Below are 14,066 nucleotides of genomic sequence, written 5' to 3'. Positions count from 1 at the left end.
TTGCTGACTACTCACCAACTTTGACTAGTGCAACGCAAATAGGTTGCCATTCACCTTTTTCCAGTTTCACTACAACTCAGAAAATAAATGGTGAGTGTTTGCAGACAAGTCTGTGTTTTCCATGCAGACACAGACTCTGTGTAAGTTCTTGTAATGCACTGTCAGAGTGTGATGCTTGGATGAATCCCAGGAAGAATAGCTGCAGCACTGCTGTAGCTAATGGAGATCATAATAAGCTAACTAAACCGTGCCAACCTGCTAGCAAACAAAGCAACAACAAGGAGGTTTTTGGTGCAACACCCTCTTTACAACTGAGTTCACCTAGCAGCAGTCAGCAACAATCACTAACCGATCAGGGAACACACGTTTTTTCCTCGTGACCACAGGTTGCCAGGGGCTTGCCAACTGGTCTGTAGGCCTGTGTGGCTGAGAGGCTTTAAGAGTCTGCACATCTAAAGTGACTAAAATCTTTGCACAATGCTAAAGCCGTTTACATAAAATAGGATGGATGAATACTGTAATATACAGAAAGAAGGAAAGCGTTATCAATAAGAGTAGCTCTTAAAAAGCACTCTGATGGCATCACATTGACTGGGATAAACAATAAGCTAGGCTAAATCAATCATTTCAGGATGTAGAATCGAAGCACATGTCTTAACTTTAATACTAAAACTGAGGACGTCCTAGTCAATTGCTAAGGGCTACTGTGCAGTGTCAAAAAAACTGTACTTAATCAGTTAATCATGAACCTTTCACGGTAACATCGCCTGTCATGCACTGGCACATAAATGCATCGTGGCAGTATGACATGAAGCCCATGTATGCCCAAACATCAGCGCAAGCCTTTATACTTATAAGGAGGACACCTGAGGTCAGATGACTGTTTTTATATCCCGCGTTTTTCTGGAAGACTTGAGTAAATTATGTAACACAAGTAAGATAACTGCTTGATTAATATCAGAATTTAAGACGACTACAGACAAATGTTGATTACAGAAATGTGCTACCCCCAGCGCCTCTAATCTGGCACACTCTAACAAACTATGAAGTAGGATGCTTTTAATGATTTCCTATTTTTCTCAGTTCTCAGCAGTGTGAAGGTCTAAATAGTTTGGCTTCCGAACATCTTTGGAAAAGCCCTGCTGTTAAATATCAGGCAGCTGGGTACAACCGGCACATTAATATTAATGTAATGTGTGTTGTCATTAGGAATACATCAACAAAATACTGAGTAAAATAGCGTCTCACACACAGATATCGGCATAGTAAAGATGGTGTGTCTCTAATATCCGCATGAGCTCAGACCACAGCGGCCACACTTCCTCAGTGAAGTGGCGGCTGGCAGTATTTCTCCCAAATGCTGCTCTAAGGCATTTTAACACTTTGTGATGCTGCCAAGTGTTTCAACCTTGGGAGGGAACTTTCCTTCCAGAAAGTACAGTCTGAGCTGTCCCCTGTCTGAGTACAGATGACAAATACAGTGAACTCCACTTTCTGGAGTGGAGTGAAAAAAGAAAAAGTTATTCATCCAAAACTGTCCACTTCGCGTGATGCATGGCGTGCGTGTGAGGTGAGACGGACCGAGCGGCGCGAGATGAGCAAATAGGTGAAAGCTTTTCCATCTTTTTTTCCTCATGCACTTTGTACTGTTTTCGTCTTCTGGCCCACTCTCCACAGCTGAACTCCCCGGTGTGGAATTTATTAGGCGCCAGAGCTGCCAGCTCAGCCAAAAATCTCCCCATTGCAGAGCACTGAGGGGGAGCCTGAGAGAAAAATCTATGACATAGCTGTCAACCAAATCTCCTAAATTTGTTTGGGCTGGCCTAATAGCCTAACTGGAGCAGAATCTGATCGGAATCCTATTGTTTTGTGTGCATCGTCCCTAATGGCTAAAGTCAATTACGGGGAACTATTTCATCAGTTTTAATAACACAGGGACACCATTCACGATCAGACAGGCTGGTGCAGGATGCAGGAAGTGACAGCAAGCGAGAACAGACAGATTGCAGAAATGACGGTAGAAGGCACCCATGATCCATCTGTCCTCGTTTGTGTCTTTCCTCCAAATGTTGTAAAATATGACTAAAGAGGTATAAAACAAAACAAACTCGTGCCTCCTAATCGGCCGGGCGTCAGATCACCGAGGCGAGAAGCAAATTGTTTTTGGAAGCAGCCAGTTAATACGAAGACAAGGTGAAAATGCTGTATCCACAGTAATTAGAGCAGCATATAGATGGGCTGTACGTGTTACGTGCAGGCTATGAATGAACTCATTACTGTGCAATGCTGAGCCTCCCCAGACTGTAACCGTCTGATGCTCATCCAGTGACATCAAACACAGCTGATTGCACGCCTGTATATGTACGTGTTTGTATGTTAGATGTGTTGCCCTCTCCAGGACCTCATCTAAAGTGATCGCACACACACACACACAGCTCCCAGGATCGTTTCAATCCTACTGTCTACTGTCTGAACATGAATAAATGAAGGTGTAAGAAACCGGGGGGGTTAAAGAATGAGAGCAGCAAAGAGAGAGAGGGAGTGAAAAAATTGGGGTGTATGAGAGAGATGCATCTGTTCACGTGTGTGTGTGTGTGTGTGTGTGTGTGTGTGTGTGTGTGTGTGTGTGTGCGTGCGTGCGTGCGTGCGTGCGTGCGTGCGTGTTTCTACCATCTTTGACCCAGATCAGGAAACATGGATTCATGGGTCTTTGAAGGTGGTGGTCGGGGGGGAACAGCTAAAGATACGTTTGAAGTTGTTCAATTAATGCACAGTTCACACATGATGGACCATCTGTGTACACACACAAACACACACACACACACACTGAAACAACGGCCCATCCCCTAACAGCCTGTCCTCATTAGACAATCCCTCTCTCCCTCTCTCCCTCTCTCTCTCTGGAGTACCTCCTCTATAAATAGCCTTTGCCCTGCCACCCTCCCCACAGGGCAAACACAGACCTGTCAAGGTAGGACCCCTGGCTCACAACAGTGATGCCACAATCCGACACACACACACACAGACACACACGCACATTTCACATAGAGGAATGGGATTGTATGTTACACCAAAAGGAAATATGCCAACTTTGCCCCAAACCTTGCCAGAGGTGATGTGGTGTGTGTGCAAGTGAGTTTGAGTGTGTTTGTGTGTGGTTTATGCATGTATGAATGCATATATGCATGTGAGCATATTGGATCACTCAGCTTTGGCGAGTACTCTTCAAAAATGTAGCGATTTGTTCAAAAGGTCATGAGCTATAACAGGCATATTTGACCTTTGCACTTTGAACCAGTGCGAGGATGCAGTTCAGCACATGATATTTTCTTTACCTTAAATATGACCAGATATTAGACAGCAAAATGATAATAATAAGGCCTGCCCTGTATGATCTGCCAGCATGCATCCTAGCATATTAGCACAGTATCCTGAGTAAATCATGACCCAGAGCGGAAGTAACAACTGTAACAACTGAGCTAAAAAAGATGTAATGACACAACAACAGTATCATCCACTGAGTTTGCAGTGTTATTACGTACGCTTGGGACGGTCGGTGACAGGAAAGTGTTGATTTTTCTCTTCTGTCACTACTCTAGTGGTGCAGACCTTCTCACATCATTCACCTCAACTTGTCTTCAGGAGAAAAGTTGTAACTATCTGTAATAATGATGGCCCCGTTTCACTTAGCTGAGCCAGCAGAGTGCACGCTACCAGGACACTGACACTGGGACATTTAAATGAAACATAGCCATGATTAATCTTATTAGTCACACCCTGTGTTTGACAAGCCAAAATATCCACCATGAGTAAGGGCTGTCAGACTGCAGGATACCGAAAGCCCAGCAGAATCACATTCAGGGGTATTTGTGTTTTAATTTGTGTTCTGATGGGCTGTTTTCAGCACACAACGACTAGATATTTGGGGTGTTTGATTTACACTAGGATGAAATGGGGGAAAACATGAGGGTCATTTAAGTTTGCGTGGTACTCGCGGCATTAGCTGCTGATTCCAGTTCAAACCACAACACCAACGGCTATTTTTCTCAACAGGTGCGCTCTAAGCTACAAGTGTCGCAGTCAGCCATGAAAGTGAGCCAGCACGCTCAACACCAGAGCCCTGAAACTAGCTGACCAATAATAAATATGAGTCATCAGGCTAATTATATTAATTCTGCCATAAAAAAGCATCAATAAAACAGAAGCACTGCACTTAGCATTACACATAAAGGCACATTATTTTTTGTTCTTGTGTTGTTAAACCAAGCGTTAGCCTAGCAGCATGCTACACTTTTTTAAACCCTTTCTTTGGTAAAATACAAACTGTTACACATTTTATACATATATCTGCTCTTGGTGCCCATGAAAGCTTTTTAGCACCACTTGTGTGCTTTAATGGTGCCCAGCTTGTCGATTTTTATTGAGCTATTGTACCAACCTATTGTGCAAAGGTTTTTTGTTTTGTGTTTTTTTTTTTTTTACATTTGAGGCATCTTAAAGGGTCTCCGATTCATTCTGTAGCCTCACAACTCCCCCCAGAATACAGCCAGCATCACAAAGAATGAGCTCACTGTCTGTGCCGTCACCCAGCAGCTATGATTTCAGTGCAGTATTTGATGATAGCATTAAGTCAGTGGTCTACTTACAGATGAAAGTTCAAATTTTGAATATTTAAGATTGCTAGCTGCTGACTCGTGGGTATAAGACTGTCCTGTGTCACCAGGGACCACTAGAGGAGACAACAGTTTCTAAATTATGCTGCTGAAACTATAATAGCATCAACATGGCTCTACTGTACATACAAAGGGGTTTCTGCAAAACTCTCAACACGTGTTGTGTTCAAATAGTGTGCATTACATGCAATTCAAATATAAGCCTTTTGTGACAGACACACCCACGCATACATACAAATGCACAGAGAGGGCATTGGGTTGGATAAGTAATCAAAGGGTGTGCAAAGTCCATTAGGATGATGCTCTGCTACTCAACAGTGTGAAATACTACTCCTTCCTTTCTCTCTCTGTGTGTCCCTCTGTGCCTCCTTCTCTCTCACCCCAGCTACTTCACCTCCTCCGTGGCCTTGTCACATTTTCTCATTCCCTCTCTTCCTCACCTCGCCCCCACACTCTCTGCCTCTTTGTCCATTCCTCTCTTTATGCCTCCGTCCTTTGGTTCCATGTCTGTGCAATGCTCTCTGCTGAACATTGCTAAAAATCTATAATGTGGAGAACTACCGGGCACAGTCCATCTGCCAGAAATGCCCACTCTTTGACGACGCTCCCATCCTTGCTGTGGCTTTGTTGACTCTACAGCATTCTCACCTTGCTGATGGATCGGTGTGTTTATGACAGAAGATGCATATGAGTGTGTGTTGGTCTGTGAGATGGATGATGCACGAAGATGTAGATAATTCCGCTGCTGGCAAAAGAGCTCAGTTGACCTAACTGCATTACAACACACATGCAAAGCAGAGCTGCGAATATAAAATGATATGTGGCTTCTGCACATGTGGAGGGGAGCTGGTAACTTGAGGGTGAGAGCTGATGGGATTAATGGATGGATGCGGCAGTCAGAGAGGATCCAGGTTTCCCTGCACAGCTGCATCCATGTAGTTTTTCCACAGAGGTGCAGCACAGACATATGCACACGCAGCCCTAAATTCCTACGTGCAAAAATCTGCAAGAGCTCTCACCCCCCCACCCCTTCTGAGCACGACGCACCACGGAATACCGGGGCATGCCCGAGCGACGCATCCAGCTGTCAGCTCCTCTTCTTCCGGCAGAGAGACCTTGCGAGTTTATTAAGGGGAGCCAGTGGGAGAGACAGAGAGGGCATCGTCGCATGTGACAGGCTGCGTGCGTGGAAGCATCGCTGCCATGCCCAGCCTCGTTGTGACCCGATAAGCACGACAATCTGTGCAAGCTCACACGGATCACAACCCAAGCAAGAGACCCTCCTCGCCTCCGCCTCCTCCTCATATAGCCGCCCGCGCATAAAGCAAACAAAAAAAGGGGAAAAGGAGAGACTCAAAACACATCAAATATTCCACAATCTAGTGATGCAACAACACCATTAGAGCGTTGTGCATCATCCTCATCGGGCGATGGGGGTCGGATACGCGGCTCGGCATCCATAAACTCCATTTTGTCTCTCATTTGACACTCAAGAGAAACAAGAGGAGGATGGGTGGGTGGAAGGGGGGGTGGGGGGAAGCCAGGGAGACCTTAACGGAGACGTGGAAATAAGATACGCACGGGATTAGCAGAATCACCCACTGACACTCAGGGCCGTGTTTGAAAATGATAATAATGATACTACTAATAAAAACGTGGGTTTACAACAGCTGGTCGAGCCATGTCATGGTCACCGGTGGTTAAACGTTACAAGACGTTACAACCACACACATCAGCGGCCGGTACGCCAAACTCACAGGGGGGATGACGGTGCGCACTCGGGCTGGCAAAGTTGTCCGCCTACCTGCTGTTCCAATCAATAATCTGATTTTGACTCGGATTTGATTTACAAACAAATAGAAGATAATGTAGGCCAACATATGGACGCACAGTTCGGCACATCTAACACAGAGAAGGCATCACGTGCAGTCAGATATGCAGCACACAAGCATCGATGACAGAAAGCTAAAAAAGAAAAAGAAAAAAGCCCCTTCCGAATGGCGAGCCCCCTTCAAGCAGCATCCTACCCCCCTCACCCCCCGCGCTCTTCTTACACCGTTGCATACATGCAACATCATCCCGTGACACTATGCCCACATCCACAGCAGAAGCACGGAACGGCGGCTATCGCGGGTCGTACGCTCGACATTTATTTACCTTTATGTCTGCCTTTCGCTGTCATCGTCACACCGCTTGATGTTTCATTGGAACAAGATGCTCATCTCCCTCCCTGCTTTTACCTCTTATCACTCTCCCGGCTGTGCCTCTGTGGGGTATTATTCAGTAACGCGAAACCACCGCTAGGAGTGGAACGCGTATGGAGCTCATGCAGCACAGGGGTGTCGCGCAAACGCTTTGGCTATACATAGAGGAAGAGACACCCCCCCCCCCCCCACCCCCCTCAGTTAGAAAGGGGGTAATGCCACGGTGAGGGGGTGAATTCTAATAGAATAACGAGGGAAGACCCTGATTATGGCGTACCGTGCTGGATACCCCCACCCCCTTTACTCCCCCCCACCTCCATCACCACCTCCCTCCCCTGAATGGTTCAGAGGCACATGCATGCTGACACGCCAGCCAAAATATGCTGTTTTTATTGTAATAATTAGGTGCTATGGAAAAAGAACCATAATGATAATCATAATAAATGATGAGCAAAACACGTGCGAATAAGAGACAGTGGTGCAACGGCAGGGATGCAAACAGAATAAAATAAAATAAAAAAACAAAACAAAACAAAACAAAACAAACTAAAAAATAACGATGAGTTACAGCAGATTATTGGCACAGAGGAGCTCTCACTGGCCGTGCAGGGTTTGACATGCCTACATTTGATCACCCGGTCGGTGGGACTTGCGTTGCAGTCGGACATCCTGGAGTCGGGACGGGAACAGAGCCGAAGGGGTTTGGGGAAAGGGGGGGCTCTCTCTTCTGTCAAGGGCCGAGATTGTGGTGTCGGGTCCTCCGGCAGGCGTCGACAGTATGCGCGGTTGCTGGGTGCTTTTCGTGCTGCAGTAGTGGCATCACTCGGTGGAGTCTCCGTGCTCTCTCGGACGGGGGAAGCCTGCTGCTGCGCCTGCGGTGACTTTGGGGGAGGATAGGCGGATACCTAGCTGCTGTTGTGGCATGCTTGGATCCCGAATTTGTTTTCTGAGAGGGGGCGGGAGGGGGGTTGGTGTGTATAGCAGTGGTGGTGGTGCTGCTGCTGGTGGAGTCGGGGGGTGGGGTGGTGGGGGTAGACTCTGGAGGTTAAGAGGCCGAAGAGACGCCTTGGAGAGAGGAGAGACGCGCAGGCTCTACCTCTCCAGGACGCCTCTGCAAGCGGTGCCGTGCAGCTGGCAACACCCCGGAATGGCGAAAGAAGGAACTCCCACGCAGATTCACGCACACGCAGGAGCGCATACACACACACGCAGACACACGCGCTGGTACACACTCAGACTCATACTGCCATCCTGTGGAGAGACTGATTACAGGGCTTTCCCCCCTGAACAGCAAATACTGTGGAGTGGGCATTTTGTGCGTGGGTGCGTGCATGCGTGCGTGTAATAGCTTTCTCTGTTTGGCGTGAGCTTCTAGCATCGCGTTTTAATAAGGCTAAATATCATGTAATTATTTATGATTATTGACCTGTGTGCCAGAATGGGAGGACAATCCAGTTCATACATGTTAACTTATAACTGAAAGTAACTCATTCAAATGGATCTCAACCAAAGTGATAAGGATGATTGATAAGGATTAAAGTTTATGAATGCAGCACTGAAATGTATAATTTTCAAATTCTATGTGCATCAAAAACATTGAAATGTGGGATAGAAAACAACAAGCATGACTTTATATAAAAAAGTGGCACTGTAAAGGAGTGTAAAAACACATCACCGTTTCCCACAGTGGTGAAAGACCTATAAATCCGACAGTCAGGTCCATAATTCTTTGGACAGTAAGACTTTTTTGATACCACAGTGGATTTTAAATTAAACGATCAGCGTGAAGTTAGTGTCCAAATACTTATACAGCTAAATGAAGACCATGAAGCACATTTTATGCATTAAATTTTTTTTCTCCACATAAAGATGAAAAAAAAGTTGAACAAATTGAATTTCGATACAAATGATTTATTTTACAAGGAAGCAAGCTAAGATTAGCCACTGCATTAGGAGATTAGCTGTTTTGTCTCAATTAGCTAACATAAGCCAGAACTTTTAGCTATTAAAGCCCATCTAGAAAAAGTGACCAACATCAATACTGTGACAAAACATCAACTAGACATTCAGTTTAAGGAAGGACTTTCATTTGTTATGATGGATCAAAGCTGTCTCTGAGGTATCTTTCCTCTGGCTAATATTCCTAGCTTGCCATGCTAGCACAGGTCCAGGCAGGAACCCTCTGACTGTTCCCACTTCGTGCTTCAAGTGGGAACAGTCTTCATGCTGTTAGAGCTCCTCAGTGAGGAACATGGGGAACTCTTGGCTTTGTCTGTGTCTTCTTTTGAATGAATTTTCAAGCCTTTTCAAATCTTAGGTCTTAGGTCTTTTTGTAAAAGTTATATTGACTTTATAGGCCTATTTAGCTTCTGTTATATTCTTCTCTTTTTATTTATTTTTTTATTCTCATCTATTGACTCTCACCGTTTTATTCTTGACGCTGACCTTCAGCTTTACACGACTCCATTTAAAACAGATTTTAAAACTGCTTTTTATAAATGGTTTTTATTAAGGTCTTTACAGTCTCATTTTATTTTGTTTTTGTACAGCACTTTGTAGCACTAATTTTGATAACTGTTAGAAAGTTACTAAAGAGTCTCCATACATTTTATTGCTATGAATAACAGAGTCTGATGTGGTACTGGCAAACTGAAGTTCTGATAGGAAGCAGACAATTGCTTCACAGGGTGATGTGTTTCATTATTATTCAAATCTTTTTATTGGTTTTAAAGATCCATTAATATAGAGAAGGTTGCTCCTCTGTCTCTTGAAAGACAAAAATATAATTATTAAAAAGCAGTAAAGGCTCAAATAAACCATTTTCAAGTCTCAGTATCATTTATAAAATCTATTTTCTCAATTTGCATGAAAGTATCCTTGATTCAAATTCTGATCAAAGTGCTTCAACAGCGACATCTGCAGGCTACAGGAGGCAGGGCAGCCTGTGTGCGTGTGGCGGCAGAGAAAAAGACCCTAACAGTCTCGCCTCCTCAGGATGGGATGGCTTATTTGATTGTAATGTACTTCAGCTTTTTCATGCTGATCCTCGTTATAGCAGCCATGAAGGACTGATAAACTAGGAGAGAAGTGACTTCAAGGAGGAGTACAGGGGAGACGGGGGAAAGGATGGAAAGTTTTACTGCCTCAGTTCTGGCACTGGATCCTTGTATTACAATGACCTGCATCACGGGATAAAGCACAGATCAAGCTTTTAGGACTTTTTAAAAAAACATTTAAACTTGCTGACTATAGGCACATTTTGTGTGCCTCGCAAAGAGGAGATCCTGGAAAAGTCAGTATCAGTATTATGGTATTGTTTTACACACACACACACACACACACACACACACACACACACACACACACATATATATATATATATATATATATATATATATATATATATATATATATATATAGCGTTCGGGTTTGTGTCTCTCAAATTACCAGAGGCCATAGCTCATAACATTTTAGTTATACTTAACACATAATTATTAAAGTTATAATTACACACTGTTTCAGCATATCTGTGATGTCTGAATGGTTTTAAAAATGAATCCTGAAAATGAAAATGTTAATCTGCAGACAGCCTACACTCCTTAGAGCAGTCAAAAAATGTGAAGATCCTTAAACAGAAGCAGCAGGAAACAGAGAGATCCACACTGCTCGAACCACAGGAAGTGGTGATAGAGGGACTGCGGGGCTTCTGGGAGCATCGTCCTCTCCTGATCGTGCGATCTCAGATTCTGAATAAAATGAGATTGAGTCTCTGCCACTCACACAGCAACAGAAAGCCAGGCCACCTTGTCCCGCTCCATCATCACATGGTCCAGACCATCCTGACAGGAATCAGAGGCTACGTTCACACTGCAGGTGTTAATGCTCAATTCCGATTTTTTGATCAAATCCGATTTTTTTGTCTGCTTGTTCACACTACAAATAAAATGCGACAGCAAACGCGCTCTAGTGTGAACGCTCAAAGCGGCCCGCATGCGCAAAAGAAGACGTCACACACAACGCGCTCTGTACACCCAGAGCAAACAATATTGTTTGACTGATGGGCCTTAATATAAAGACTTCGGACTTTACGTTTCCCAATTTTTGCTTTAAGTTTTGTTATTTACATAATAATGTAGATAATCTAATAATTATCCTTATTGCTGTTTTAGAGGAGCGGTGCTTCAAAAGGATAGTTGCAGATTTCTGTCAGAATCTGCAGATTATACAGCACATAAAATATAGGTGAAAATAAAATGTTCACGTTTCCCCAACGTCGTCTTCCCAACAGTTTCACTAACATATACGCTTATTGGCCAGGAAGCGTTTGCGATGTCTTCTCCGGAGCTGATAATTGGCGTCTGTCTTGTGTCAGTGACGTAAAAGACAGATTTAATGCGACATGACCGTTCACACAGCAGTGTGAATGGTCATTTATTTCAGGGAGGATGAAATCATATCATGCAATCCCAATAAAAGGGACCTGAGTCTGCTGGGGTATTAGCTCCAGCTCCTCCTGCTGAATCTGTGATTATTCGTTCAGCACACACAACAGAGCATCAGACCACATTCTTACCTGTCATAAGAAATTAGCAAAACATATCCAGACAACAATGCAAACATATGACCAACATTTACACATCTTATCATATCACTTTTATTCAATAGCCTACTGAGAAACAGCCTATTCATCTATGTCCTCTGTAATGGAAATCTGTTTTTGATCTATATCTTTTGACTTACTTAAGCTACCCTACTAAGTCCCGATGTACTAAATAGAGGACATCCTGGGCTTACCATTGATATCTCATCTGTCTGGGTGGCCTCTTTTAGCTCCAAAGAGGAAGGAAATCACAGACAAAGTTCAATGGGAAGATTCTTTTTTTCCTCGGTTCTCAGGAGGATATGAACCAAAATGAGGATATGGTTTACAAGAGTCAAGACAACTTGCTTCAGCAGGTAACAAAGGCAGCGATGAGGAGTCAAACTGTAGCCTCTGTTTCTACCTGTTCATGTTCCTGAAGTAGAATCACTGTGGAGATTACTTTGAAGTCTCTTTGGGCTGATTTCCACTTTGCTTTTTGTTGTCAGCTTTGTATATGCATAAATATGTAAGCTACAAATAATGATTATTCAGAAGTATTATTCAATCATCACACCCGTAACCTCCTGAAGTCTAAGTTACAATGTGTGATAATCCCATGTGTCAGAAAATTACTCTCTTTGTTCCCTGACTGCCAAAACCCAGGAGAATAATTTGATAAATATGCACCGCATACTGACTGCCTAAGGTTAGGTTTAAGCTTAGAGCTGGGGTTATCTGATGATGACTTAGATGTCAGAGGGTTTATCACAGGGGTGTCCAGCTCCAGGCCTCGAGGCCCGGTGTCCTGCAGGTTTTAGATGTGTCTTTGATCCAACACAGCTGATTTAAATGGCTAAATGACCTCCCCAGCATGTCTTGAAGTTCTCCAGAAACCTGGTAAGGAGCTAATCATTTGATTCAGGTGTGTTGACCCAGGGTGAGATCTAAAACCTGCAGGACACCGGCACTCGAGGCCTGGAGTTGCCCACCCCTGGTTTATCATATATCAGGGTGGGGGTATACCACTCCTTCAGACACACCCCCTTACCTGTGAATATTCCTGTATAGTAAACAGTCTGTAAAACTCGGTGTGTCCGATTCCTGCTATGCACTGCTAAGATCAGTGGCTGACAGCAAGTGAAAAATACAAATGTGCTATCTGCATTTGACCATTTGGGAGTACAGCTTAGCTTGCCTGTACGCTGTATTTAAACTGTCTCAGCTAAACTTCTGCTGAGGTTTGCTTTGAGCCGTCCTTCTGATGTTTGCCAAGGCAATCAGCATACTCTGATGAAAAGTCAGAGGGCCTTATCGAACCATGAAATGATTTAAAGTGGCATGTCTTCATCTCCTGTTTCCCATCTTTCTCTCTCAAAACCATGCCCATTATTCACACTGCTGTACTTTTAACCCAGCTCACCTCTGGATGTGGTTTTTGGATACATTTCCTATTTTGGGGGAGTTTCAAGTGTAGATGACTGTTGTGCAAATCAAACAGTACCCCCGTCTGCTGCTGTTGGCTGTTTCAACAGCAGATATTTTGACATGTCACATCAGGAATGACCGAGGTGTGATTGATGGTGTTAATCACAGAGTCCACTTATAACCATTCCAGTCCTTGTATTGTGTACATTTGCTCACTTGCATACACCTGCATGACACAGAGCCATCATTACTGACATCAGCCCCATCTGTGCTTTCCTTCCAATAAGAAATCAAATGTTTAAAAGCTTATTTTAAAATAACTATTTCTCTCTCTGATTGTTGGGGAGAACATACAGGGAAAAAATTATGAAGCTATACTTAGTGATATATCTCTTAAAGCTATTGAATGTAGCTCTTTAGTGAGCAACAGAACTACAACATAACTAGTGACATCGGTCAGAGCGTAAAAAGGCCATTACTGGATGCTGATTACGGTGTGAAGCTCAGTAATGTTACAGAAAGTCCTCAGAATTTCCTCAAAATCTACTCCCATTCATGACAGACGGTTGATTTTACCTCATACTAAAAGTTAGTGATTCATTAGCTTGATTGTGTTGGGACTCCTTTACTTTTGTAGGTTCCTACATGTTTGTTCTTGAAAAACCCATGACGGAGCCTGCTCTGTTTGAACCAGTGAGTTTAGTTAAACGCAGGGTCATTTGCATTTACTGGAATGCAAACTGGAACCATTTTTCATTCACTTTGACATGATTATGTTTTTCTCTGCACATAGGCCAGAGTTCACAATAGCCATGGTGGAGTATGCGGAGCCTAATTTTCGAGCTTTCAAAAGAACAAAAACATTTCCCTCGAACAAAGAGATCAGGTTTTATTTTATTTTAAGTCAAAATCCAGTGGTCTTCCCTCCACTGTTTGACATCTTTAATACAACTTGTACCTGAAAGAGTCTCTTGGTTATCCTGTAGGTCAGGAATGTCAAACTCATTTTACATCGTGGGACACTTTGATCTTTAAGTGGGCTGGATTACTGAAACTTCCCATTCTGTCAATGTAAAGACGTTTAACTACACAGTCTCAATATCCTCCTGAGAACCAGCTCAAAAGATGACATCCTGGCCTTTCCAATGATATCTCATGTGTTTGGGTGGCCTCTTTTGGCTT

At 43.7% G+C, this 14,066-nt stretch overlaps 1 protein-coding gene across 3 annotated transcripts in view; it reads right to left on the bottom strand.

Annotated features, from left to right (window-relative positions):
• ppp3cb (protein phosphatase 3, catalytic subunit, beta isozyme) overlaps positions 1-7,997 on the bottom strand; it is a 35,705-nt gene extending 27,708 nt beyond the window's left edge. The window contains exon 1 of one of the 3 annotated variants that reach the window (XM_040015802.1): positions 7,503-7,997. In XM_040015802.1, coding sequence (XP_039871736.1) covers positions 7,503-7,545 — 43 coding nt within the window. In that variant the 5' untranslated portion in view covers positions 7,546-7,997. Of the gene's footprint in view, positions 1-6,830; positions 7,053-7,502 lie in introns of those variants that run through there. The other 2 variants (XM_040015800.1, XM_040015801.1) reach the window with 2 other exon arrangements.
• Positions 7,998-14,066: the final 6,069 nt, after the last annotated feature.

Source organism: Simochromis diagramma, unplaced genomic scaffold (genome assembly GCF_900408965.1).
Source record: "Simochromis diagramma unplaced genomic scaffold, fSimDia1.1 OVJJ01000685.1, whole genome shotgun sequence".
NCBI lineage: Eukaryota > Metazoa > Chordata > Actinopteri > Cichliformes > Cichlidae > Simochromis > Simochromis diagramma.
This window is presented reverse-complemented; position numbering and strand designations above follow the sequence as displayed.